The 27,850-nt window shown below is 39.5% G+C and overlaps 1 protein-coding gene across 7 annotated transcripts in view; it reads left to right on the top strand.

The window, feature by feature from the left end:
• ranbp3b (RAN binding protein 3b) overlaps positions 1-27,850 on the top strand; it is a 110,073-nt gene that overhangs the window by 35,908 nt on the left and 46,315 nt on the right. For 5 of the 7 annotated variants that reach the window (XM_038778078.1, XM_038778083.1, XM_038778077.1 and 2 more), the window contains 6 exons: positions 1,272-1,308; positions 1,699-1,788; positions 8,830-8,901; positions 9,221-9,286; positions 14,492-14,584; positions 20,374-20,507. In XM_038778078.1, coding sequence (XP_038634006.1) covers positions 1,272-1,308; positions 1,699-1,788; positions 8,830-8,901; positions 9,221-9,286; positions 14,492-14,584; positions 20,374-20,507 — 492 coding nt within the window. The remainder of the gene's footprint in view (positions 1-1,271; positions 1,309-1,698; positions 1,789-8,829; positions 8,902-9,220; positions 9,287-14,491; positions 14,585-20,373; positions 20,508-27,850) is intronic. The other 2 variants (XM_038778084.1, XM_038778079.1) reach the window with 1 other exon arrangement.

Here is a 27,850-nt window from a genome sequence, read left to right as displayed (position 1 = left end):
TTCCATTGTGGCATTAAGTTAAAAAAAGTGAATAATATTAAAGTTGTAGACATTACACTGCATTTGGAAGATTTTAAATAGTGTTGGGCATACCTTTATAAAAATGACATTAAGGTAATGAAAAAATTGTGGCATTGATTGACTGGCATGTTATAAAAGGTGAAGTTTTACAATTATAAAGAGAAACCTGATAGGTGAAGTCTTTGTTTCATTAGAGTTAGGATGATCAGCTGCCTGTTTCTGTCATCTAACGTTTAAGATTACTTTCATGTTTCATCACCACCCTCTGTTTACTGGCCACAAAGGTAATTACAGATGAGGGCCGTTATTCGATCTATCCAGCTCGTTCTTCCATATTGCAGCATTAAACCATCTGCAGAGTTTTTGCCTTAATAACTAGTCTATTGCAGAGCATATTCTCAATCCGTTTAGTGGGTAACTTGTCCTACTCCATCAGTTCGAACTTTCCAAATTAGTTTCATGGAAGGAACTTTGCCAATTTCCTTTGTTCATTTAAAAAAAAACTCCAAGAGGATTACACGCTGCACTCTGTTGCTTTTGAAACTTTGCTGACTACTTCTATGATACCAGCACTTTTTAGATGTCCATTTGTATCATCCCATCAAATGCTTTCAAGAATGGATGATTGTCTAACCTATTGTAATGATCAGCTTTGGATCTTTTTACTTTCATGATTGATACATTTGCTGTTCTTTATCCTTGAATATCACTGGCTTTACCAAGCTCTGAAATGGTACTTAATTTATTGCATCACGCGTGGACACTTCACATTGCAGAGCTGAAAATATAATAATCTGTGTGGAAATAAGTCACGTGATGGGTCAAAATCTGTGCAAAGTATTTATCAATATGGAAATGTTGCCACAGTTGTGCTTCACTGAAATCTTAATAACCCCACTGAATATGTAAAGAATTGATGGAAAGTAAAGGAGCTAAACTTGATCTAAACCAGGTGCCTGGCTATGTTTTTTGGATCTTTTGTTACATTTATTATGGCATTTCATTCCTAAAAAAATACTCGGCTGCTGCAGTAACTTGTAGGTGTAGCCCCAAACAAATGATTGCTTGACTACTAGATCTTTGGCTTTCATGATTAGTCTTTTAAATTATTGTTCTTTTTGATTTCAATTATAGCACTGCTGTCTCGTGTTGACAAGTGACAGGGATAAGTTTGTTTTTTAAATATAACTGACAATTGATGTACACAGCCAGGAGAATTTGAGAATAATAGGCTTTTTTTAATATTTTAGAGGCCAGTAGATGCCTCCAGTCCTGAAGAAGCAGACGGTAAGCGTGTTAAGTTGATAGATGCTAATGTTCGGTTATGTGCCTGTTTAAACATACTATTGGATCCTCATGTTTGCAGGTAGTCTGAAGCACACTTAATATTTAGTTCATAAGATTGAGCTATAGTAAACGTAGCCTGTTTTTTAAAATTTGCTTTAAACTACTCTGGAAAGTTGTCTAAAAAGGTAAACCTAGGCAATTATAATTATTTCTATGGTCAATTAGAAGGCATTTGTAGCTTGCATGTGCATTTTTGGCTGCAAGTCAGAATAATTGCAGCTTTCTAAACACCAATTGCACTAGTGATTAGATATTTAAACTATGATGGCCACACTTCAAACTTTTGAACTTACAATTAGTCTTCTCCATGTAATTTATTTATTTCTTCAGATTCTGACAGAGATGATGGTAACTATCCTCCACCTGTTAAAAGAGAGAGATCTTCGTCTTTCACACAGGTGTTCCCACCGTCACAGCCAGGTATGTTCCTTTACCACGAGTGAACCAATGCTGAAACATTGTTTTCTTTTTCTCTTCGATTGTTAGCTCAATAATTGGGATTCTGTATTGTCTAAACCGATTTATTCTTAATTAGCTAGGTTGCCAGCAACCTGGAATGATGTGCAGGCCCTTGAATCTGTATGCAGCATACATAATTCATCCTTTGGATGGTCAGCTCAGTGTAGCTACATATTTGATTATTTTGATGGCATTGCAAAATTAAATCCTTGTTAAAGCGGGAGGGAGCGGAAGGTAGCCGAGCTGAGCAAATCTGGAATTGACAATGAGAGGGGAGGTGATCGATCTCATTCTAAAAGCTTGCTTTGTGTATTTTGCTATTTCTTCTATTCATTTGGTATATTCATAACTGTAGTCTAGTTTTCTATTTGATTTCTTTTCTGAGGAAAAAAAATAGCATTTCCTGAATCAGTTTTCTATTCTGTTATTACAAACCATTGTTTTTTTGGGATGGTTCTGAAGGTAAAGTTGGTCTCTGCACCTTGGTGCTGAAATTTAAATACGACACTAATATATCTTTCTGCTGTCGCATGGGTGCAGCTGACATGCTGTCCTATACATTGTGCCTGGAGCATTTCTACCTATCAGAGCTGATGTCTTTGCCATCAGGCATACATTATATGCAAAGCATATTTTCACTTCTCCAGGAAGATAGTCTTCGACATGGAACTATTATTCTTGAATGGAGAATCTTCACTTGTTACACAACTTTACAAAGAGCTTCTGTCAGCCGTAATGTTCTCCTGGGGTTGGGGTACATTTTTAAGGTTGTCTTTCCCTCAAAGTTACTAATTCTTCAGAAGGTTGGATAGAGCAATCATCATCATCAACTTTGTATTGGGAAAGTAAAACTCAGATGTGATGGATCACATCCCCTCTAAACCTTTTGCCCCTTACCTTAAATTTATGCCCTCTGATTAGTTTACCTTGCAAACCAGATTATGCCTTCAGTGTTTGAATATTTCTTTCTCTACTATTTTGCATAACTTATTTTCAGTCAGGTGTGATGAATGTAGGATTTCAGATATATTGTCTTATATATATTTGGCGCAGTAAGGGTTAAAAGCCTGGATTAGTGTGTGCATGACTGCTGCAGTCACATAGTCACTGATCTACAGCACCAAAAAGGCCCTGAGGCCCGTTGCATCTGAGCCAGTCAAAAACAACTATCTGAGTATTCTAATCCTATTTTCCACCACTTGACCCATAGCCTTGTATGCCTTGGCATCACAAGTGCGCATCTAAATGCTTCTTAAATGGTCTGAGGGTCTCTGTCAACACCACTCTTCAGGCAGTGAGCTCCAGACTCCCACCAGCCTCTGGGTTTTTCCTCACATCCCCTCTAAACCTTTTGCCCCTTACCTTAAATTTATGCCCTCTGGTCATTGATCCCTCCACCAAGAGGAAAAGCTTCTTTCTATCTACTTTATCTATCCCCTCATAATTTTATACATTCCAATCATATTCTCCTTCAGTCTCCTCTGCTCCAGGAACACTTGCTGTAGAGAAACGCTCCACTTTAAGAAAAAAAGAGAGATCTTTTGTGACTGCTTGAAAAAAGGAGATTTGACACCCTTTCAGAGTAATGCAGAATCTCTGGCTGTATTCCTCAGGAAACTCCGCTCACCTTCCAGTCAAAAAACTAACGTTGAAAACCTCAACACCTGACTGCTTTAACTTTAGCTCCTCACATTAACTACATCATCTCACTAAGCTGAACACAATATCTCTAATCAACTACTCCGCAGGGAACCCTCTTAATATAAATAAAAGTCCATTTGCCCAAACGTTTATGATGTTTTAATTGCACTTGGCTCCAAAAAGGCCAGATGTCTTTCAAGCCTGGATTTTTAAAAACATGACATTGGTTAGGCCACAGCATTGTATTGTGTGCCGTTCTGGAATCCACATTACGGGAGGCATGTGATAGCACTGGAAACGGTGCAAAGGAGATTTACCAGACCGCAGCCGGGACTGGACAGTTTTAGCTATGAAGATAGACTGGGTTGTTTTCCTTGGAGTAGAGGAGACTGAAGGGGAATATGATTGAGATGTACAAAAATTATGTTGGGCACAGAAGGCACGTTCAACGCAGTTCAGTGAGCTGATAATCAGCTTGGAAATCCTTCTACTACTTCCCCTACTATTCCCAAAGGATTAGAAAAAACACAGTATGGATGTGAAGATACACCAACAACAACAACCATCCAATAAAATAATTCCCAAGATGCTTCGCAGTGGCTTAAGGAAAATATGAACATAGAGCCAAAGAACAAAGTATTAAAAGGGGTGACCAAAAGCTTTGTAGCAATTTTAAGGAGGATCTTCTTGAACATGGGGTCACGGCAGCAGAATGCATTACTATCCTCTCCTTGTCTTCAATTATGCCCTTGCACTAAATTCAAACGTGGCTGAAAGACTCATTGCTGTTATTATCCTGGCCACACTACATCTTGCTCGAATATCAATTGTTGCTTACTACATTGGTTCTCTATCCGCCAATGAATTTAAATTAAAATCTTTGCACTCACATATAAATCCTTCCAAAGCTGTGTACCCCATCTAAAATTTCCTTCTATTTCTCTAGCTCCTTTCTCATGTACATCCGCCTATCCCTTCACCTCGCCTTTGATAACAAGAGCCTTCCGGTGTCTTGGTCTGACTCTTAGAAACGTACTTTCCAAACATTTGCGCCTCTGCCTCCACATTTTAGTAAGAAGCCTTACAGCACCAGGTTAAAGTCCAACAGGTTTGTTTCGAATCACTAGCTTTCGGAGCACAGCTCCTTCATCAGGTGAATGATGTGGTGGTCCACATTTTAGAAAAGCTCCTCAAATCACAATTGATTGACTTAGCTTTTAGCCACTCCTAATTTATTCTCTCTTGACTTGATGTTGGTTTTAATTATTGTGCTGTTAAGCATCTTGAGACTTTTGTGTTAAGGTGCTATATAATTTGTTGCTTCCGTAGATTAAATTGAGGATCGAGTGAATGTAATTGTGAATCAATGGAGTTGGGGAGTGGCGAAAGAGGAGAATGATTTGACTGAAAGTGTAGAAGCCGCTCCACAGCTTGAATAATTTATTCAGTTGTAAGTCTGACTTGTGAGAAGAGATTGGAGAAAATGGGGTTTTCCAGCCTTGAAAGAAAGTGCCTTGATAGTTAATCTAAAACAAGTAAATAAGACAATGAACATGATGGAAAAGTTAACTTCAGTACAACGATTTTAAATTAGGTTTTGAGAGTAGCAAGGTGACATTAGTTCAAACTAATGACAATAATATTTAGAACTTATAGTGAGCAGTTCTTCATTTAGATTATTCAGTGCATGGAATGTCAGCTGCTGTTCGTCTGTTCAGAATGATGTTGTCTTGGGGTTGCAGGTTTGTGCCATGGACCTTCATGTGACTACAGACCAATTCTCAACCCACAGATCTTTAGGCACATGGGGCAGGGTGTCCCATGAAGTATTGGGATTTGGAGTGCAGGATTTGCTTCCTTGTCTTTCCTTCCTACCATCACACTGCCTCATCATTACAACATTGTGAGCATGTTGCACCTTGATTGATGTTATCATTTTGAACTCTTGGTAGCAAGCTCATTCCAGTCATTAATGTCAACACTACTAATCTTCAAGGAAAGCTTCAGAGTGTCTTTGAAGAGTTTTCATGGTCCTCTCCTGGAATATTGGCCATTTAACAATTGAGGAAACAGGATATGGCGGGGGAAATGCTTTTCAGCCATATGGGCACTGTCCAGTCTATCAAAGTTGATTTTGCAGGAGTTTTGCCTAATTGATTGTGGAGCTGGCTTCAAGGACACTAGTGTTTGTTGGATTGTCTTCCTATTATATCCAGAGGATGCAGCGGAGGTATTGCTGATGGAATTTCTCTTGCGCTCTTTGGTGTCTCCAAATACATTGCCTAGGTCTCACTGCAGTACAGGAGTGTTATGATACCAACAGTTCAGTAAACTAGGACTTTTGTTGACATATGGCGGTCTTTGTTGATACTGCTGTGGTTTGTAGAAGGATGAGCTGGTGCAGCTTCTCTGGAGTTGGACCTTTTCAGAGAGGGTGGCCGTCAAGGTATGGAAAGTGCTCAACATATTGCAGTCTCTCTTTTAACATATAAGGGAGGTGAAATATTTGACTGACCAGATATGGGTTAATATATAAATTTTGTTTTGGCAACATTCAAATACAGGCCAAGTTTCTTGTAAGTAGAATTTAGCAGATTGAGAGGGGCTTGCAAATCTAGTGCAGAGTGGGCAACAACACTGCAGTCTCCTCGAGCTGTAGATCATGAATGTCTGGGAGAATTTCCTCAGGCATAGGAAGTACATGACAATTCAGGAAAATGTGTTCAAGCATTTCCTCTGCAATGGATAAGAGGAAAATACCTCAATAGTTTCCACGGCGAGATTTATCTTCCTCCTTGTATATGGTTGTTACAATTGTCATGTCCCTGTACTTGAGGGGTGAGTTCTTTTTTCCTCCCAAATCTGTAGGATGAGTGCACAGAGTCTTGATGTGAGCAAAAGCCCACCAGTTTTGAAAACTTCAGCTGGAATTCCATCGGGACCACAGATTTGTATGTTTTGATAAGATTACCTCTTTGAAGCTATAATGAGTATAGATCTAATCTGCATAATCTTTCCTCATAAGGAAAGAATCTTTCCTTTGTCCCAGGAATTAACCTGGTGAACCTTCTTACAAATGCTGTGTGCATTCAAATAAAGAGCATTTGATTGTGTCCACTCTGTTTGCTAGTGCACTCTTATGTTTGTATGCTCTGCTCCTTCCTGTCACGGCCTGGTGATCGTCATCATTATCGCTAACTTGTACTATTGTCTTGACTTTCTAAATTTCCCCTTACCTGAAACCCATTTCTCCCACACCAATCTTTGAATTATAATTCCACTCTTACATCTTATTTACCCAATGCCAATTTGCTTTGAGCTGAGGTAATGAGCCAGAGATTATCCTCTTTGTGCTTCTGCTTTTTAATTTAACAGCTAGCTGCTTATACCCCTTTCGTGGATCCTGTTTTTTTAGTCCTGTCTATGTCATTGAACCCAACGTAGACCATGACAACTTTATCCTTCCGCTCCAAGTTTCTCTTCAGTCCTTAGGGCTGGCACTGGGCAGGCGATGCAGGATTCAGGATCCACACTCTTGGCTGCAGAGAACATATCTATCACACACATTATACTGCCCCCTACTAATAATTCATTCTTTTTCACTCCCCCATTTTGGTCCCCATGTCGCAGTTCTTGCTCTCGTCCATACAGGCTGCACGGACCTTGTGCCGGTTGGACAAGTGCAAGGGCTGAGGCGTCTCCAGAGCTTCCTTCTGGATCCTGATAGTTCCTCACTTGTAGTCACATCCATCTGTCCTTGAACACTCATCAAATTTGAAGTACTTAACCAAAGGGGTTTGACTGCCTCATGGATCAAAGTTTCCAGGTAGCTTTCTCCAAAATGCATCTCCGAAAACTGCATTTACTTTTGCACGGTCATTTTGGGTATTCAACCACTCGAAAGTGAAAGATACAGTAGTACCAGTCCTAAACGTGCTTTCCAACAGCTTGGAAATCCAGCACTCCAAGTTGCTTGCTGACCACTCCTCTCTCCAACTCTTGCCATTACACTTTCTCTATCTGCCTGCATATTTTTGTTTCCTTCCTGGTCAAAAATTGCAAGGTCACATGGGCCATTGTTTCTTATTATCCCAAAATTATAATTGATTTTACATTTACAATTGGGGCAGCACAGTGGTTAGCACTGCTGCTATGGCCCTGAGGACCCGGGTTCAATCCCGGCCAAGGGTCACTGTCCAGTGACGTTTACACATTCTCCCCGTGTCTGTGTCGGTTTAACCCCCAAAACCCAAAGACATGCAGGTTAGGTGGATTGGCCACACTAAATTGCTCCTTAAATGGAAAAAAAAAATTGGGTACTCTAAATTTATTACCAAAAACAATTGACACAAACTCTTTACAGTTGATACAAATTTTTAAAAGTCCATTTCAAGTATTTTTTTTAAACAATTAGATTTCCCCAAGCATTTTAAAGTAATTAGAAATGTTCCTTGTTACTGCTTCCAGGTCAAAGGTCGTATTACCTTTAGACTTATTTACATCTATCCACTTCTTTACAGGGCTAGTACATTGGGTACTGCAATGGGGCACTTTTGCGGCCATTTGATGAACTATGATAAGACAAATGACCTTCCTCTTTTTATCTGATAGTGGTGGTTATGCAATTTGTATATCGTTGAACTTTCTTCAGAGAATGAAAAGGCTGCTACCTAAAATATGGAAGATTCAACTTTTCTTACTGGATCTTCATCTTTCCTTTCTGCAAAACTGAACCCCCAGTTACTGGGACATTCATAATTTTCAGTAACTTCAGATTTTCATGCTGAGTTCTACAGCTGTTTTGGAACTTCCACTTTTTCACTTTATTGAAAGCACGCTTGAAAGAAAATTTTTGATAAGTAAATAATTTAAAATCCAATTTTTTATCCAACCTATGTGATCTGCTCTTGTTGAAATTTAACCGAGTGGCTTGATAAACATAACCAGTTCAATATTGCCAATTGCAGATCACCTCATTAGAGGTCCCAGGTCAGGCTCTTAATCAAATGAGAGAAATAATGAGTATTCTAAGGTTCTAGAATTTAATTTTGAATTGCAAACCTTTTTGGTCCAACTGTGATATTCTAAAATATAATAGCTAAACGAATGATGACCAAGTTACTCCCTTTCAGTATGTCATGCCATAGTTTAGTGATGCAGCCAAGACTACCTTACAGGGTTAGTATGTTGCCCTGACCAATAACCATTTGTTCAAACCACTGACACTGTCGGCAATCCTTTCCCTTGTAAAATCACAATACTCATTGAATAGAAGAGCTATTGCTGGGTAACCAGCAGAATTAGAGTTATTCGAATTGGTGTGATCTATTGATATTCATTGCCACTGTCCTTATCTTGCAGTTCCAAAGAATAATGTCTTTATGCCATTGAGTTTCTGCCAAGCAGCAGCCAGCAACTCTGACTCAGAGCCAGGTAAGTCTTACAATCCAGCACTGCAAAGTATTTCCCCCTCTCAGCCCTTTACTTGCTATTCAGTGTTTTAATTGTTCCCTTGCTTATAGATTTGATAAGCTGAAAGGCCTGATGCTCTGGATGTGAACACTCTTTGCTTGAGCTGTCCTCTTTGCGTGTTGTCCAACATATGACTCCTGCAAAAATATGCAGGTGGACAGTAGTCTAAATGTACACCTCAGACTTAAACATGGTGTGCTGAGTAAATTAGCTGTGCTGCTGGATTGTTATGCCAACTTTATAACTGCTAGACTTAATCAGTGGTTTTCTTTCTCTTTAGATGAGAAGAATGTTGGCTTTCGGCTGAAACCTCCAACTTTAATCCATGGCCAGGCTCCCAGTGCTGGTGAGTACTATTAACTGAGGGCATAGAGAAACTGGTATCATTGCTCTTTCCAGGTGCTGTGCCTGAGATATTGGATTATTGGAGAAAAATGTGACACTTCTATCTCCCCAGTAGTATACTGGAGGAAATAATGCAACAGCTGTCCCTGCTGGATTGTGCCCTTGTTGCAACAGGAAGCATCTGTAGTACTGTCATGCCCATGCTGACCTTTACCTGGGGTGAAATTCATTTGTGCATTGTACCTCAAACAATATTTCGTGAAGGAGCAGAGTCAAACTCCATCTAATATTACAACTTGCTGTGTACTTGAGGAACAAGGTGAATGTGCAATATTGCAAGTGCTAATTAGGAGTTATATGTAAGGTTGTATGGGCAAAATGTGTCCTAGGCTGTGTTGTGTCCTCAACTACAGCAAAGACTTACCACTGTTCCATACTGCTATGAACTGCATTTGAGCTAGAAGTTGCAGGGCGCTATGTATAGCATTGATTTTAGCAATCATGCCTATTTTGAAAATTAGTGACATTATTGCCTCAAGTCGGCAATTCAAGTGGAAATAATTTCTTGTTAATCTGTTAATTAGATACTCTGTAATTTTCAAATGGTTAAAAAATAATATCTACCCAGTTTTATCTGTTTTAGCATATTTAACTGGGATGCATGTTTAGTTTATAAGTGTGTCAGTCATTTAGTTCTGGTATATAACACCCACTGAATTGCTACAAACAACAGCAATTTTGGCTTAGAATCCATCAAACTGGTGGTTTTCTATGATCCAAAGATATATTGCAGAGGGAAAAACACATTCTGAACTGTATCTTCGATCAGAAAGGATAATTGTGGTAAAACGTGAAGAAAACATGTGGCATTACATTCTTCTGAAATGACTTGTACTTAAAATAATTTAATAGCATGTCTCTCGAATGTGAAAAATATTTTTGATGAATGTAAAATCAGCAAACACTATATCGGTGTGTTGAACTGGAGACAGGTAACCTGCATTAAATGACAGATAATTGACCCATACTGCTTCTAAATACCTTGTATGAAACATGTTTCTGCACAAATTATCATACATTTCCTGTTCTTTTTTACACATTCAATATGATTTCATACAGACTTATATGAAGTAATTGACAAACTAACAAAGATGTTTACACATTTGGCTACTTGCTGCAAGAGACTGCTGTGTATGTGTGAGCATACTGCACTAAGTGATCCATAGGTCTAACTGTTCGTTTTGGCTGTGTATTTATGTGAATTGTGTTTGCAGAGACCAGCTATGTGCATGATTGTAGCAAGAATAGGTGCGTGTATGGGCCTTGTTGTATTTGCTGCAAGATATTAGATTTTTAAGTTGTTTAATCACTACCATATCTAATATTGTTTAAACATTGGAAAGAAGACATACTAATGGCTGATATTTCTTTGTTGGAGAAAATTATATTAATTTTTTTGCATTACCTGAGATAGTGTTACATTTATACTGTGTAATTTGAAAATTAATTCTGTTTCACACAATCTTTATAGCATAAAATAACAAATAGAGAGAGACCTGACTTATGCTCTCCCTGAGTTTGCAGCATTAATGTGATATTTCAACAGTATGGAAACATTCCTTTCAAAAAGAAAAGTCTAAATCATGTTTTGGTTGTGCTTTGTATTTTCACTTTTAGAGGTAAGTCCAATTGCTACTTGGCCTGTCATGTTCTGTGGGCAGTAGGCACAGCTAGCATTACTGTCAGAGTGAGAAGCTCTACAGTAAGTACTATAACATGCAGTGATAGCTTATTATTGCAAAGATCCTTCTGACCAACCTGCAGGCAAGATATGTTTTTTTAGACAGCGCGTCTTCAAAAAATGGCATTGGTATTATTGGGCAGGATTCTCTGTCTGTTCACGGCAGCGGGATTTTCCAGTCCCGCTGCTGTGAATGGGAGATTTGGCTGAGCACTAGATCTTCCGTTCTCACTTGCAGCATTAGGAGGGTGGACTCGCAATGGAAATTCCCAGCCATTACGTTATCTGTGCAAACAGGTTTTAGCAAGATCGGAAAGAGTGGATTAGCATTAAAATGGTGTTAATTTTGTAGTTTGCACTTCTGTGGTATTTGTGAATGTAGGCACCATTCTTATTTGTGTTATGTACCTGCAATTCATTTATTCTATTTGAGTTTATTTAGATGGGAAATTAATGGATCATGAGATCATCTGCAAAAGTCTTTTCATTTCCTTGTGATTAATGCATTTTTGAAGGATTACTTCCCTAGAAATCCTCAACCAACAAACCAAGTTTATAAAGTGATATTCAATGGTAGCTGAAAGAAGTTTTTGTCGATGTCCTATGTATATTTAGACCAGTAGCTTGTGTATTGATCTTGGCAATATTAAATAATTTAAAGAAGACCATTTTTCATGAAATTGATGGGAAAATATATTTTTGGGCTGTTGCCTTGTTTTGTAGTAGTTCTGTTTAAAACCTAAGTTTAATATGTGCATGTGTTACTCTCCCATGCAGTCACTAGTTTTGCCATTATTACCTTAAAGTACCAATTAACCAAGATTGTTTTCTTGCATAGTGGCACTCATTTTAACAATTGCCACTTATTTATCCAATTGAATAAATTTATAAAACAGTACCCCAAGAGACTCTTCATTTGTATGTTTGCAGTAAAAGTAGCTGAACCGATTTTAGCTTCTTGCCTCTTTTTCATCCCTCCTGCTTCCTTCAAAAAACTGACACGGGTCTGATTTTTAGGCAGACAAATATTGGGTTTTGAAGCATGATTTTGTTTGAGACTGGATTAGGTCTTAGTTACAGCTCTGCAGGTGGATTTTCAAGCTACTATCGTGTCAAAGTTTTGTAAATGTACGTTTATATAAGCAACGTAATTTTGGAAAAGATGCTTTTCTCACTGATTCAATTTCCTTGAATGCAGTTGTATTGCTGTGGATATTGAAAGGTTGAATTTGGATCTAATGATCAACATCAATCTCATGAGAAACATAAGGTTGCTGCAAGCTGTTTAGGCACATAATCTTCCTGTAAAATACAAACTAATTTGAAAATTCTGTTGATATATGCATGCTTCATCTATTTTATGGAATAGCCTCCCTACCCCAGCCGACCTCCATGGATTCTAAAGTAGATCCCACTATGCATGCACACAACTAACTACCTGACCTTCATGGTCAAGAGAATACCCAGGAAACATAACCATTTATTTTATCCCGCTATCTTGGTGGTTCCATTTAGAATCCAGAGCAAAGGCTGAAAAAAGAAAATATTTCTTGCAAGAAGTGCTATGCAAGTCATGTGTCAAACAAACCATTAAGACAAAATTAAATGAGAAGCCTCGATCACTTGACAGACAAACAAAGAATGATATGGAGATTAAATCACATTTATGAATGAATGTTCAAAACGGGGCTTTTATGATGGGACTGGGAAAGTTATGAGGAATGTAATCTGGATTTTTAAAGTTATAGGCGGTGTTGCAAAGATGAACTTAAAGCGTATTTTCAGTAAGTAAATTGCTATGGAGTTGGACTCATCACTAGAATTTTTTTGCATATTAGGGCAAGGAATGCTTAATCACAAATACTTGTTAAAGTAAACACCCGTGATTCAAAATAGAATTAAATAAGCATTTGAGAAGAAAGAATGTAAAAGGCCACAGAAACTAGGTTAGACTATGTAGTTCCTGGTGAAGTGCTGGTACCGACTCAAGCAAGGTTGGCTAAATGAACTGTGTGCTGTAATTTCTATCAACATCTTTTGAAAATGTCAGCAAACTATAGCTTGGTTATGTGCAGAGCAATTTTAAAAATGAGCTTCATTTTTAAAACACATAAATTGCTTTCCTTTATTACTATGTAGCTTTTGGTGTGTCAAGATTTTCAGTTTCCATAGATGATGCTTTCTCCGACAGCAGTGCACATCTACAGAAACGCACTTCGGGGTGGGAGAAAGCAATGATTGCAAACTGGGGTTAACGTAGTTCTGATCTATTATAACTCAGACATATGTAAATTTGTATCGGATTTTAGTGACGAGATCAAAAAAGGATGTGAAAAATGGTTTATAATTCTTTTTGGGTAGAATGTCATGCTGCCTCATGTTCACAGCAGTTATTGCACCATGGAAATAATTATTTGATATAAACAACCAAGTCCATTTGCACTTGATGTTAACTCCAGTTAAGTGTTTGTAGTAGGAAATTAGGCGCTGCTGTTTGTGCATTCAATTTTACTAATGGACCTGAAAGGCTGCTGTGTCCATCGAACACCTTTAACGAGAAGCAAGGCTGCAGAAGAAGAGCACCTCTTGCTTATCATGAAGTCCATTTTAAAGGTTGGCTGAAAAATCTGACACCATTGTATTCACTCACTAATTGAAGCACATTCGCTGCATTCACCATGTTCTAATGCGATGTGTTGCACAGTTTTTGTCTCTGTGTCATGGCAGTTCCTTCAGAAACTGTAGTGAGCTGGAACTGTATTATAGAGGTAAGTATTTGGAATCTTGCCTTTGCCCAGACTAATAGATTATACTGCAGACGATGATCACATGCGTGATCTTATTCCACATTTCTACTTGGTCCTGTGACCACTTACTTTGTGACATACATTGGTGAGTCACTTTGCAGTTACCACAAACCACTTGTACCGTTTGTTTGCCTGCGACATTTTGACAACCATGGAAGCAGAAGCTTCAATGTTACAGATACCAGAGGGTTAAATCTTCAGTTTCTGAACTCTTGTATAATAGCAATAACTGCCACCTCTTTTCTGTTAGGCATCTTTTTTGTATTAAACTACAATGTTGATGTTAAAACATCTTGCTAATCAGCACAGGGCGTCGTTGATGGATCTCCTGTATTAAGCTTGCTGCCACTTGCAGCTTTCATTATCTTGTGGAAATGTACCTGGCTAGAGGTTGTGTAGAATGGCAAAAGATGCTTTTCTGCCAGTAAAATTCATCACTCAGTGGTGTTTTTTTTAAATCTGCGGGTTACACACTGTCCCTGTTTTGCTTTTTAGCAACACAATCTATACCCGAAAGAGGGATGACTGTTTTGGAACAGTTCTCCATAACATTACAACACGGTGTTGTACTATACTAGAATTGCAGCTTTATTCAAAGCAGCATGCTTGAATAACAACAAGGCTGAGGTGATGTAAAATCAGTTGTTTGGTCTTACAGGTCTTCCTAGTCAGAAGTCCAAGGAGCAGCAGCGGAGCGTCCTACGTCCAGCTGTCCTGCAGCCACCCCAGCCGAAGTCCTTTACACAAAACGGTAACTGGTTGGAACTGCAATTCCTCTTTCTACTGTATAACCTCTCAAAGATTTTGTTGCCAGTCTGCATATGCTGTTGAAGTTGCATTCCCCTTACAATTTTAATCCAATTTAAATGTAATTCTCAGAATAAACATCACCTGAAATATGAATTCCAATTCTGAGATGTTTGCTCTAATAGAAACATTTTTTTTCATTGGTATTTATGAGTCTTGCCAATGGTAGGGATTGGCTCACTCTCAAATGTTCCATGTTCCCAACTCCAGCTAAGTCAGCTGCGAACCCTCTCCAAAATTCTCCATTTTGTGCTACTTTTTTTTCTTTCCTCTTCCCACATCTCCTTTCCCAATATCGGGATCCAAGTCATTCTCCTGCAAAGGATTGATTTTGATGAAACAGCAATGGACCTTAGTTTTAAAAGCAAACGTCGGGATTACTTTTGAGAATCTTCCTGTTTAAATTTTAAATCGTAGGGGAATGTACCTTTAATCTTCACTGACACACAACACAGACTGTTCGTCTAGTCAACTCAACAGCTGACATATTTTAAACAGCATCCGGGGGAAACCACATCCCTCGCAAAGCCAAGATTGAGACTTAAACCACTGGAGAATCTACGTGAACCACCAAAAAGAAAATTTTGTTTACACTGTGCCTAGGATCCAGGGCCTAACCTGTAAACCAATTGTCACTGAACGTTTGAGAAAGAGTGGACCATCTAAAAACAAGATGAAGTGCAGGGCACTGAATAATCATCACTATTATAACATGCACAGGAAAAACTCTGTGGATTGTGCTGCAGTTAGTTGAATCGTGGACACTTGGTATAGCTCTCCCTGAGGGCTAGTGATGCATCATTTTCATCCATCCGCAAGCTCCATATGATATGCTTGCTTTTCACAAATTCATGTGCATTGCACCCATCCCCTAGCACATTCCTTTCACTGGCAGTAGCTCATGCTGGACTTTAAATTATCCTTGTGCTTGGGGTTCTGAATTCACAGTAGGTGCAAGGGCAGCTGTTGTTCATGCCTTGCAGCTGTAATTGATGGAGCAGACTCTATCCCTGCAGAGTTTGAAAAAGAAGAAATTCGACACAATGCAATAAAAAGAAAAGAGGATAAAAGAAATGAGTAGCGAACATGTTTTATAAAACGAAGAATTAAAGAATTCGACCAAATGAAATCAATAGAACCAAAGATAAAATAAACAGGATTCAAAAGACAAAGTAGCAATGAAAACCAGTAAAAGAAGTAATGCAATTGGGGAAGAAATGAGAAAAAGTAGAGGGAAAAGCAGTGCTCAATAAAATGGAAATTGAAGAACGAAGAGAGGAATTTGAATGCGCTTCAGGCCATGCTATGATGGCCTCTTGCTTCAAAATTTCAGAATTCTGTGGATCTTCCCACACTCAGTCTCTCACCTTCTCTGTTGATAGCAAAGCATTGCTACTAATCCCGCGCAGTGATTGTGAGCAAGTTAAAGTACGAGTTGCACATTATAGGAATCCAGACAGTTTTAAAAAGAATCCTCACATGACCGTCAGTTGATCTAGAAATGATGGACATTCTGATTATTATGAACTAATGTTATGGTTTATGGCAAGGCTTTCATTGGTTTAGCATTTTGCCAATCTTTTGTATGGATAGCATTTATACATTTGTTTTTTCTTTCTTGTTGCCATCTCTGTAATTCTCCATTGAGTAGAATGATATGCAATTATTTGCACCTGCAGAATTGAATCTGAATCTTAATAGACTCATTTTCTTGCAATGTTGGTGAATATATGTGTGCATTGGAGAAAAATGGGACTTGTGTACATGAATGTGCTACTTGGATTAGGATTTTGTATGATGCATGTTGAGTGTGTTGTATAGGAATGTTGCGCTTGGACTAAACATTATATACCTTGGTGTTGCATATATGAAAAAATACATAGTGTGCCATGTTTCATATGCAAGAGAATGACATTGGTCTACTGGCTGTGCATATTAATAGTGAATTGCAGCTGAGGTTCATTTCTGTTGTTAACAACATAGCCTCTAAACTTTCAGTTAATTGGAGGTGTTCAGCCATGCTTTTTAGAATGTTGTGGAGATGCCAGCGTTGGACTGAGGTGAGCACCAGGTTAAAGTTCAACAAGTTTGTTTCAAATCAGAATGTTATTTAGAATGTTGTTCATGCAGTTTTTATCATTGATGGACATGAAGCTAAAAAGGCCAATTGGCCTGTTTCTGTGCATGTATCCTGGTGTAGTGAAAGCACAATGTGACCAACCATCCAGTTATGGTTCATGCCCATTCAAGAGTAGGCTCTGGATTCCTGTATAGTGTTCATCTGAAAAACTCATTCAGTTATAATTTCCCTCTGCAGGTATCTAACATCTTTCGAAAGCTGTATGCCATTGTCTACATATAAATATTTCTGTGTCAGTTTCTTGACTACAAATGATACGAGGGAGGTGGATCATGCTTGAGTGAGATAGTTTTACAAAGTTGATTTTGCATCTTTTAAGAAAAATACAGAACTTCTTGCAAAACATTTTGCCATGTTTGCAGTTCTGGCAAACTCAATCTGAATCAAAACCAATAAATGCTCGAATTAATCTTGCTGGATTTGTCTGCTCTTTACTTTGGTCAATCAGTGGAGTCTCAAGTTTTTACATTGTCAGGTATATAAGTGCATGGATTGTTTTGCAGTATTGTGTTGTGGCAGCTCACGCTAGTACAGATTAAACTAAATGTATGCTGTATGCTTTAGCTTTTTGCATTTTTGTATGACTGAGCTATTTGCTTGTGAGCAGTTGTAGACTGGGGGTTAGAATAGATGTTCAAGAAGCATATACAAAAATGACTCATTAAAGAATATGCATAATTAGCTTCTTAAATAACCAAGATTCTAAGCTTTACTTCAAAGACACACACCAGTTAGAAAAGGGGCGGCATGGTGGCACATTGGTTAGCACTGCTGCCTCACAATGCCAGGGACCTGGATTAAATTCTGGCTTCGGGTGACTGTGTGGAGTTTGCACATTCATCCCATGTCTGCATGTGTTTTCTCCGGGTGCTCAGGTTTCTTCCTACAGTCCAAAGATGTGCAGGTTAGATACGCTTAGGATTAGCTATGCTAAATTGCCCCACAGAGTCCAAAAGGCTACATGGGCGTATGTGGATAGGGTAGGGGAATGGGCCAAGGTGGGATCCTCTATGGCTGTCACAATGGGCTAGCTGGCCTCCTTCTGCACTGCAGTGATTCTATGTTCTGTGAAGGGAGGGGCAGGATCATGATTGTGTTGAGTCTGAATTCCTGTATTGTGAGTTATTTACCGGTAGACAATCATGGATGTTTCCAGAGAGAGAAAGAAGAACTAGCATTTATATAACACCTGTCATAACCTTGATGTCTCAACATCCCTTGAAGCCATTGAATACTTTTCAAGTGTCGTGCCTGCAAATGAGGCAATTTAGCCCATTTTGCCTGTGCTGGTCATAATTAGAAAAATACATTTTAAAATTCCAAAGCCCCAATATTCTGCTGTTTTAATTACTTATCCACATTTTCCTTGATCTCTACCTCAACTATATTTTTCTGGTAAAGTCAAAAGTAAGATAACCAGCGATGAGGTAAATTTAAAATAAAAACAGAAAATCCTGCTGGTATTCTGACCTGGCAGTCGAGTCAGAAATAGAGCTAATATTTCGGGCCTATCATCTTTCAGCAGTTGTCATGGAAGCCACAGACCTAAAGCAACTGTTTTCCCCCTCTCCACATTCTGCCAGACTTCCTGAGCATTTCCACCTGGCAAAATATTCTATGTTACGCTCTCTCAATCCGCTGCATAAAGAATAAATTTACTGAAAAAGAATGCCCAAATATCTGAGTCAAGAAAAGGCAATTATTCCATCAAAGCTGCATCTTCAAGAGTCTTATTCACCACAACCGCTAACATCTGTGGATTACCCAACTTCAAGAACACTTCCTTTACATTCTGTTGAAAAGAAAATGTAAACAGGCCCATTAATATTTCAACAATACTCTTTTTATACCCTTCTCACTAGGTCCAACTCTTTTTTTTTTTAAGGGTGTTGAGTTTCGCCATCCCAGCCCCTCCACCCACCCAAAATTAGTTGTTTCCAGTAGGAATTTGTTCACATGTTCACTATCCTCCTCAAGACAGAAATTTTCTTTTTCCTAATATCTAACTTTCCCTGAGACATGGGCATTTGTTTTCCAATTCTGTCTCAATATCCAAGTTTCCACGTGGAGGATGTTTACTTCAATATTGTTTATGCTTTTAATTATTTTGAAGAACTGTGTTATATATTCCTCAATCTTTTCACCAGTGAACAACAAAAATGTTTAGTTGCATGTTTAGTCCCATAAGGCCAGCAATCTTTCTGGCCCCAGTACATGCGCCTTCAGATATGGTGGCCAAAACTACCAATTATTCCTTGTCATCTGGCTGTGTGCTTGGATAATATCCAATTATAAATATTAATGACTGAAGTTCATTAAAAAATTAATCCCTTTTGGAAATTGTCATCTGAATTTTGTTTTCAGATTAATATTTTTAACGGTCAATCTACTGGTGATGCTATGGACTAAAATTTAGCGATTCTGCCATGTCATCAACGTGACCTATTATTTCCGCGATTGAAGCACTTCTCAGACTGCAATGTAGATTTGTCACTAAACACCTGAACCCTTAAGCTTTAATAAGGAAATCATTATCTGTTGGCTTTTAAAATACACAGCTAGGTAAAGGTTTACTTTGTCTGGAGGATAGTTCTTGGATTACAATTTGGCTTGCTTGGATAGATGAGAAATATCACCTACCCAAATTGTAAATGTTTTGACTTTCCCTATATTTCCTCCTTGACAGTTCCGCCCTTCAACTATAATCCTGCAGCTGGGAGTACAGAAAGGCTGCAGAATGGCACGCTCCCGAACTGCTCAATAAATTTCCTTGGTACTGAGTATCCAGGACACTCTCAAAAGTGGGAGTCACAGAAGAAATACTGGGTAAATTCAACAAAGCTGTTCTTGCTAGCACGACACTTGGAATAGGAGCATGTAATATCAAATAATCACCTGTGAAATGGTGACTCCTGTCAGTTGCCCGTGCCAGGTTTTCAGCAAACTTGATATTGCTTTTAACGTGTGCTTTATAAACTACAGAGACTGAAATCAAAGTAAAAAGAAGTGGTTGGACAGCATTGAAAGATGTGTGAGATTTTATTTTGTTAAGTAGGAGGCAGAACCCACTTTACCCTCCCATCCCTATTGTTGGTTTATAAGGTCATTGCCCTGCTGTGGGTTGTCTGGGGAATGGCTGTGTTTGCAGTTGTAGCAACCTCAAGGAAATTGGAAGAATTAAGAATAAGAATAAGACCATAATAAATTCAAATTGAAAACTTTCTGCTTTAACCGTGATACCAATTTTTCTTTAAAGTACTTAAACAGGAAATATCTCCTTTAACTGAGCATTTCTACAAGTATTTACAATCCAATCCAATCTCTTGTGTTATAGAACCTACAGTTTGTTTGCTAAATCCAATCTGAGGAGTTTGCTTCCCAGCTTGTTTCGATGGTTTCTATTCTGTGGCAACATTCTGCCTTTTGAAGTGGATGGGTCAGTTGGAAATGCAGTGCTGAACATGATGCTTACCTGTATAGCCTTGACTTCCAGCTGTATCCTCTCCTGATAACTGTCTTTTTTCAAGTTATCCAAAACTCTATGAGAGCAGCTCAACTGAATCTAATCACAATATTATTTATATATGTTCCAGTTGCCAGCAGTGGCACCAATGGTGTGAGCAGACAAACTGAGGAAGGTATCACGACCTCTTCTGTAACCTTGAACAGCACATCAGACGAAGAGACTCCATCTGTCAACAGTTCTACAGGCACAGTTAGTCATACGGTATGTGATACGGCTGGAAGCGATTGGAACTTCTTGATTTGTGAAACATATAAATATCAGAAAATGTCTAACAACAATAGAGATGTGACCTACATCACGATGACCATAATTTTTATTTCTTTGCTGACTAACCTTCTAACTCTCTAGTAAAACTGGCTAAGTTAAGGTTTCATGTTAGTTGTTCTTTAATATTGACCATACTAAATTTGCATCTGTCTGGTCATGTGGATTTGCCACCAAATCCTTCTTACAATCCTGCAGGTGTCACTACATTGACAGACAAGAGTATGCAACAGAAATCTAGGAAGGACTTTGGTAGTTCTCATTACCTCATTAACGGAGATGAGATAGAAACGTGGATGAGAGTTAAACCTATATGCTTCAGTTACATACCCAGCCATGACTGCGAAGAGCATTGGAATTTGTATTCTATTGATGCATCAATATAATGCTTTGGACACTATCCAGATTTTTTGTCAGGGTTTAATCCCTTAACCTTCTCCTTTCCTGTGGTATCCACAAGGCAGTGGAGCTATTAGCCCATAGTTGGGAGTTTGGTTCATGAGTGTCAGGGCCTGTCCAATGCCGGCGGGCCTGCACGCTGTATGCCTCGGGGACAAACCTATTCTGAGTTCCTCTGAAGCTTTAGGTTGGTATCAGGAGGGACTCAATTTCCGTGTGCCTTCATGAAGAGACACAGCTGAGGACTTGCCAATGGAAATGGTGTGTACTTGTCAGGAATGACTTAGACTAAATATGTAGTCTTTCAGTCAACTCTTTCAACCAAGCCAGTGCCATATGTGGTTCTTTTGGACTCAACCAGGGAGGTTGAGAGGGAGATCCTGATATTTGGGCAAATCAGGGTCTCTATAAATTTTGTCCAGGGTTGTGTCCTGGAAAGGATATTGCAGTTTCACTGCAACGCATTAATGCAGCAGTTACGAAAGAATAAGCCCAACTCGATTGGCATAGTGAACTGGTGCTGCCAGCTGTCTCCAATGGTGCGAAGATCTACTGTACCCCACTGGTCAGCCACCAAAGTTGGGCAGCCCCTGGCTAATAAGGTGCTGCCCACCATCATGCATCTATTTCAGTGGGTGCTTGGAGCTCTGCTCAACAAGTGGACAGATTCCATTGACCCAAGCAAGCAAATTAGACAAATAAGAAGAAACATTCTGGAATGTCAGGACCATGTGCACAGGACCAACAGAGACTTGCACTTGGTTGATAACACGTATAAGACAAGAACGCACTTTGAGACACCATTTACGATACAGCGCTCTCAACTGATGCAAAATTATACAAGTGGAAAAATGCTGACTGGTTTGAGGGTCACGTCATTTGTAAAAGGTCATCATTTATGCATCTCTTATATCCTAGGGCGCTGCTTCCTCACTCCAACAGAGACAGATAATTTTGGGCAGATACTGCAGGGTCACCGGTTTCCTATATTTGAGTTCATGTGGGAGCTATGCCCATGACAAGCAAGTCAATAGCTTGCTAACTTTCTCCATTGTGGGTTTGATATCCAGCTCTGCCATGACAAGCAGGTTCTCTAATGTTTAGAGCTTCCTAGGTGGCACTGTTCTCACTGAAGTACAACTCAAGGTAGTGTTCCACCCATCTCTCCAACTGTTCATTGCAATCAGTGATTACCAGCCTAGCCTTTGTTTTCAGTGGAGCCGTTTTCTTTGCTGATGGACATGAAGCCTTTTTAATCCCTTCATGCATGTCCCTAACTTGTGATGGTACTTCTAATTGAAGCCAAGTGAATTAAAATTGAAGCTTTCATAATTTACAAGACAGATTTAAGCTCGAAGACTCTGAATGCACTAAGAGCCACTTGATGCAAGTCCAATAGACTGCTAGCAGTGCACCAATTATTACTGGTTACAGCTTTGCCAAAGTATCCACAGGTCCTTTGACACAGGAAATACTAGGGGCATTAAAGAGACAATTGTAATAACCCGATTCAAAGTGAAACAGCAGCCTTCAAAGATAAAAGGTCTGATACCATTTTCATGCAGTCTGGGAATCGAGAGTTAAAACAGTTATGAACAGTTGGCACAGCAGTCAAGACAAAAATCCTCAAGAGGTTGATGTAAAATTCTGGACTGGATTCAGTGTTAAAAGTGGAGCGGAAACTTAGTTTAAAAGTGCCATTTAGAAAATCTGGTCTGTATTTCAGAATGCAAACTGCTAATTATGAGTGAAGATTTTGAAGTGCTTTTTTGGAGTGGAGTTTGGAAACTCACGTGACCATCATCTGGGGGATTCTGAGGAGATCTTCACAGACATTCATGGTCCTGTGACTCTGTGCCCCCATATTTTATATAAAAAAAGTAAAAGTTATGGTCCTTTGAGCCAGGGTCCCATTCTGGGATCTTCTATTTATAATGTCAACTGGGATTGTAACATGGCACAGATACACTTTGGCATATTCTTTACTGCTGACATTTTTAAAAATTCATTTATAGATGTAGACGTTGCTGGCTAGGCCAGTATTTACTGCCCATCTGCAGTTGCACTTGAGAAGGTGGTGGTGAGATACCTTCTTGAACCTTTTAGATGGCAGCGGTCATGGATTTGGAAGGTGCTGCCTAAGGAACCTTGGTGAGCTCCTGCAGTGCCCCTTGTGGATGTTACACCCGGCTGCCACTGTTCATCAGTAGTTGAGGAATTGAATGTTGTGAAAGAGATAGCAATAGAGCGGGCTGTTTTGTCCTGGATGCTGTCAGCCTTCTTGAGTTTTTCCAGCTGCACTCATCCAGGCAAATGGAGAGTATTCCATCACACTCCAAACTTGTGCATTCTAGATGATGGACAGGCTTCTGGGAATTAGGAGGTGAGTTACTCGCATAGGATTCTTAGCCTTTGGCAAGCCTCCGCATTTATATGGCTAGTCCAGTTCAGTTTCTGGTCAATGATAACCCCCAGGATGTTGATAGTGGGGGATTCAATGAGGGATGCCTCATACATGTGTGGTGTGAGTGCTGATTGCCACTTATCGGCCCAAGACTGGATATTGTCCAGTCCTTGCTGCATCTCCGCATGAGTCAAGAATGCTGCTGAACATTGTGCAGTCATCAGCAAACATCCCTACTTCTGACCTTATGATGGGAGGAAGGCTATTGATGAAGCAGTTGAAGATGATTAGACCTAAGACAATGCCCTGAGGAACTCCTGCAGTGATGTTCTGGAGCTGAGATGATTGACCTCCAACCGCCTCAACCATCTTCCTTTGTTTTCGGTATGACTCAGAAGGTCCTTCTCTCTCCCTGCCCCGATTCTAGTTGACTCCGTTTTGCTAGGGCTACTTGATGTCATACCTGGTTAAATGCTGCCTTGGTGTCAAGAGCAGTCACTCTCACCTCTGGGGTTCATTTATTTTGTCCCTATTTGGACCACGGCTGTAATGCGGTCAGGAGCTGATTGACCCTGGCGGAACCCAAACTGAGCCATTATGTGGGCAGGCTATTGCTGAACGGATGGCGCTGTTGATTTCCTCTTCCATCACTTTAGTGTTTATTGGTGTTTTTTAAATTGCGGAGCAGGCTCCTACTCCTGCTCCTAGTTTCTATGTTAAGTCGCCTGGTCTAGATAGCTTACATCCCAGGTTGCTAAAGGAAGCGGGAGTGATGATCACAGAAGGGCTCGCCATAATCTTCCAATCTTCCTTGGATACGGGGGAGGTGTCAGAGGATTGGAGAGTGGCCCCCTTATTGGAAAAAGGGTGTAAAGATATTCCAAGTAACTGCAGGCTGGTCAGTTTAACATTAATATTGGTAAGGTTTTAGAAGCAATAATCAGGGAAAGAAAATTAACAGGCACTTGGAAATTAATTAAGGAGAGACAGCACAGATCTGTGAAAGATGGATCATAATTAATCTAACTGAATTTTTTGAAGCAGTAACAAAAGATTGATGAAGGGAAAGCAATGGGTGTTGGCTGCATGAATTTTAAGAAATCCATTGATAAATTACCAGAGAAATGATTGGTTAACAAAATTGAAACTCGAGGAATAGGAGGGTAATTTTCAGCTCAGGTAAAAAAATTGGCTTGAGGTTGCTTGACAGTGAAGTTCCCCAAGGGTGACTTAGATATTAGAATACAACATAGAATTTCACAATTTGCTGATGATTCTAAACTTGGACGTCTGGCTGGTGGTGGGGATGATGCCAATCACCTTCAATAAGACATAGATAGGCTGGCAGAATGGACAGACATGTAGCAGATGGAATTTAAGACAGAGAAGTGAGTCAATGCACTTTGATAAAAGGAATGAGGCAGTATTGATGAAAGAACAGCTCTAAGAAGTCTACAGGGACAGTGGAAGCCGAGGATTTGTGCATAGCTTTTTGAAGATGGCAGGACATATTGAGACAGCAGTCAGCAAAGCATAAGGGATCTAGAGTTAATAATTAGAGGTATTGAGTACAAAAGCAGGGAAGTTATGCTGAACCCTGCCCAAAGTTCTGGTTAGGCCACAATTAGAGCATTGATTCCAGATTCCAGACCTGGTCATCACAGTTTAAGAAGGATGTGAGGATCCTTGAGAAGGTGTGGAGGAAATTTACTTGAATGATTACAAGGAGAAGGAATTTTAACTAAAAGGTTAGGTTGTAGAAACAGTGATTGCTCTTCTGGGAGCAAAGAACACAGTAAGAAGTCTTGAAACACCAGGTTAAAGTCCAACAGGTTTGTTTCAAATCATTAGCTTTCGGAGCACTGCTCATTCCCCAGGTGAATGAAGAGGTATGTTCCAGAAAGATATATACCGTACAGACAAAGTCAAAGATGCAAGACAATGCTTTGAATGCGAGCATTTGCAGGTAATTAAGTCTTTATGGGGGAGCAAAGAGGATTGAAAGCGTGATTTGATAAAAGATTTACAAGATTATAACAAGTTTAAATAAGGTAACCAAAGAAAAGCTACTGTCCCCATTATCAAATGCTACAATGATTAGGGGATGCAAATTTAAGGTTTTTGGCAAGAGATGCAGGGGGGCGGAGGAGGCACTTTTTAAGTTGAGTGGAAATTACCTGGAACTCACTGCCCATGAAGCAGAGATGATGAACAATTTCAAACGGAAACTGGATAGGCACTTGCGCAACAAAAAATATGCAGGGCTGAGGAATAGAGCAAGGGAAAGAGACTGATTGGATTGTTCCAGCATGAACTCAATGGGACGAATGGCCTATCTGTGCTGTAATGACTCGATGACATCTTTGCACCACTTTCTTCATTTCCTTAGCTGTGTTTGGCAAATTCAGCACCAAAGATTGAAAGCGAAGCCGTCCTGGTTTGTATAGTTCATTTCGTATTGCATCTCATTACAATTTAAATGTTATTGAAACGTTAGTAGTTCTTATAGGTGCACATTGTCCCCTATTATCCAGAATTGTATCTTTTGTTCCCTGTTCTTTTGGAGATGTACGGCCTGGAGACTTAACAATTATCCTTATTGGAGTGATCTATGCTTGAGATTTTTAATGGCTGAAGTGACTAAAATATGCATATAAAGTTAACTGTAGAAAATTAAATATAACAGAATTCAGAAGATTAAGGGCACAATACTAAACAGAAAACTATTGAGCAAATACCATAACTGGATTAATTTACAAGTTCCAATGACTTCTCCGAAGAACAATTATGGTCTTCTCTATTCAATCAGCACCTTTTAATATTTATACCACAACAATTTCCTTCTCCTCCTCTCTAATATATGCCTTCTGTAATTTGGAATCGAATGGTTACGTATGTGCTACATGAAGGATAGATTACAACTCTACTCCATAGAATCCCTGCAGTGCAGAAGGAGACCATTTGGCCGATCGAGTCTCCCCGACCTTCCAAAAGAGCACCCTACACAGGCCTCTCACCTGCTAAATTCCTGTAACCCCACCCAACCCGCGCATCCTTGGACACCAAGGGGCAATTTTAGCATGGCCAACCCACCTAACCGGCATGTTTTTGGAGGAAACCCACGCAGACTCTGGGAGAAAGTGTAAATTCCACACATACAGTCACCTATGGCTGGAAATGAACCCAAGTCCCTGGCGCTGTGAGGCCACAGTCCTAACCACTGTGCTACCATGCCACGTTCCATTGAGTTCCATCTGCAAATTTCCAAGATAACCTCCGAGCTGTCGTGGGTTTTTGTTCTTGGTAAACTCAAAGCGAGGTGCAGCAGTTGCTGCAAGCCTGAAATGGAAAATGTTGCAAATGCACAGCAAGTCGGGCAGAATCTATGAAGAATTTTTTTTTTGTGTTTCAAGCGCAGTCCTTCATCTGCTCTTAAATTAATGGCTTTTGAAGTTGCATATCCAACTAGTTATCCTTCAGAAGTAGATATGCCTAATAATAATTAAATAATACGAAATTCAGTGAATAACATCTAGAACTATACGGCAGTGGTTAATAGTGTTTCTCTTGAAGCAAATTAACTGGTCCCATAACAAACATAATTTCCCATCTCAATTTAACATGCATTTTGACGGCAGGTGCACTTTCAGCCACAGAAAGAATGGGTGATTTATTACATTAATTAGAAAAAAAATGATTATTTACGTTTTAGCTGGCACCTGCAGTTGTAGCAGGGCATCAACTGTGTCATGTAACTGAAGTGTATTTTGGTTTCAATACTTGAATGGGCACACTTTTTAAAAGGTCTTTGGTCAAAACCACACACAACAGCACAATAACATAATAAAACCCGAGTATAAAACTTTAGGAGGCGAACTTCAAGTTATGTGAGCTGTGTTCAGTAACATTGGCTGGGGTTTATCATGAAAAATACGGCTATTGGCCCTAAATAGATAATCTCCAAAAATGCTGTCTAGGGAAAATACATATCTTGTGTAGGAAAGACATGGGAATAATCCTCAAATGGATTGAAAATGAAAATAAAAAATAGATTCTCAAAGACCCCAAAATATTTTTAAACATTGAGAGAATGGCTATTTCGCAGAATATGAATTATACAGAAATTATTTGGTCTGAAGTAAAAATAGAATTTAATCTACTTAACAGGGCGACACGGTGGCAGGTGGTTAGCACTACTGCCTCACAGCTCCAAGGTCCTGGATTAAATTCCGGTCTTGTGTGACTGTGTGGAGTTTACACTTCCTCCCCGTGTCTGCATGGGTTTGCTCCGGATGGTCTGGTTTCCTCCCACCGTCCAAAGATGTGCAGGTTAGGTAGATTAGCCATGCTAAATTGCCCCTTGGTGTCCAAAAGATTAGGTGGGGTTATGGGGATAGAGTGGAGGCGTGGGCTTAAGTCGGGTGCTCTTTCCAAGGGCTGAATGGCATCCTTATGCACTGAATTCTATGATTTTTAA

This window comes from Scyliorhinus canicula, chromosome 18 (assembly GCF_902713615.1).
Source record: "Scyliorhinus canicula chromosome 18, sScyCan1.1, whole genome shotgun sequence".
Lineage (NCBI taxonomy): Eukaryota > Metazoa > Chordata > Chondrichthyes > Carcharhiniformes > Scyliorhinidae > Scyliorhinus > Scyliorhinus canicula.
Note: the sequence above shows the minus strand (reverse complement) of the source record. Positions and strands in the feature narration are given on the sequence as shown.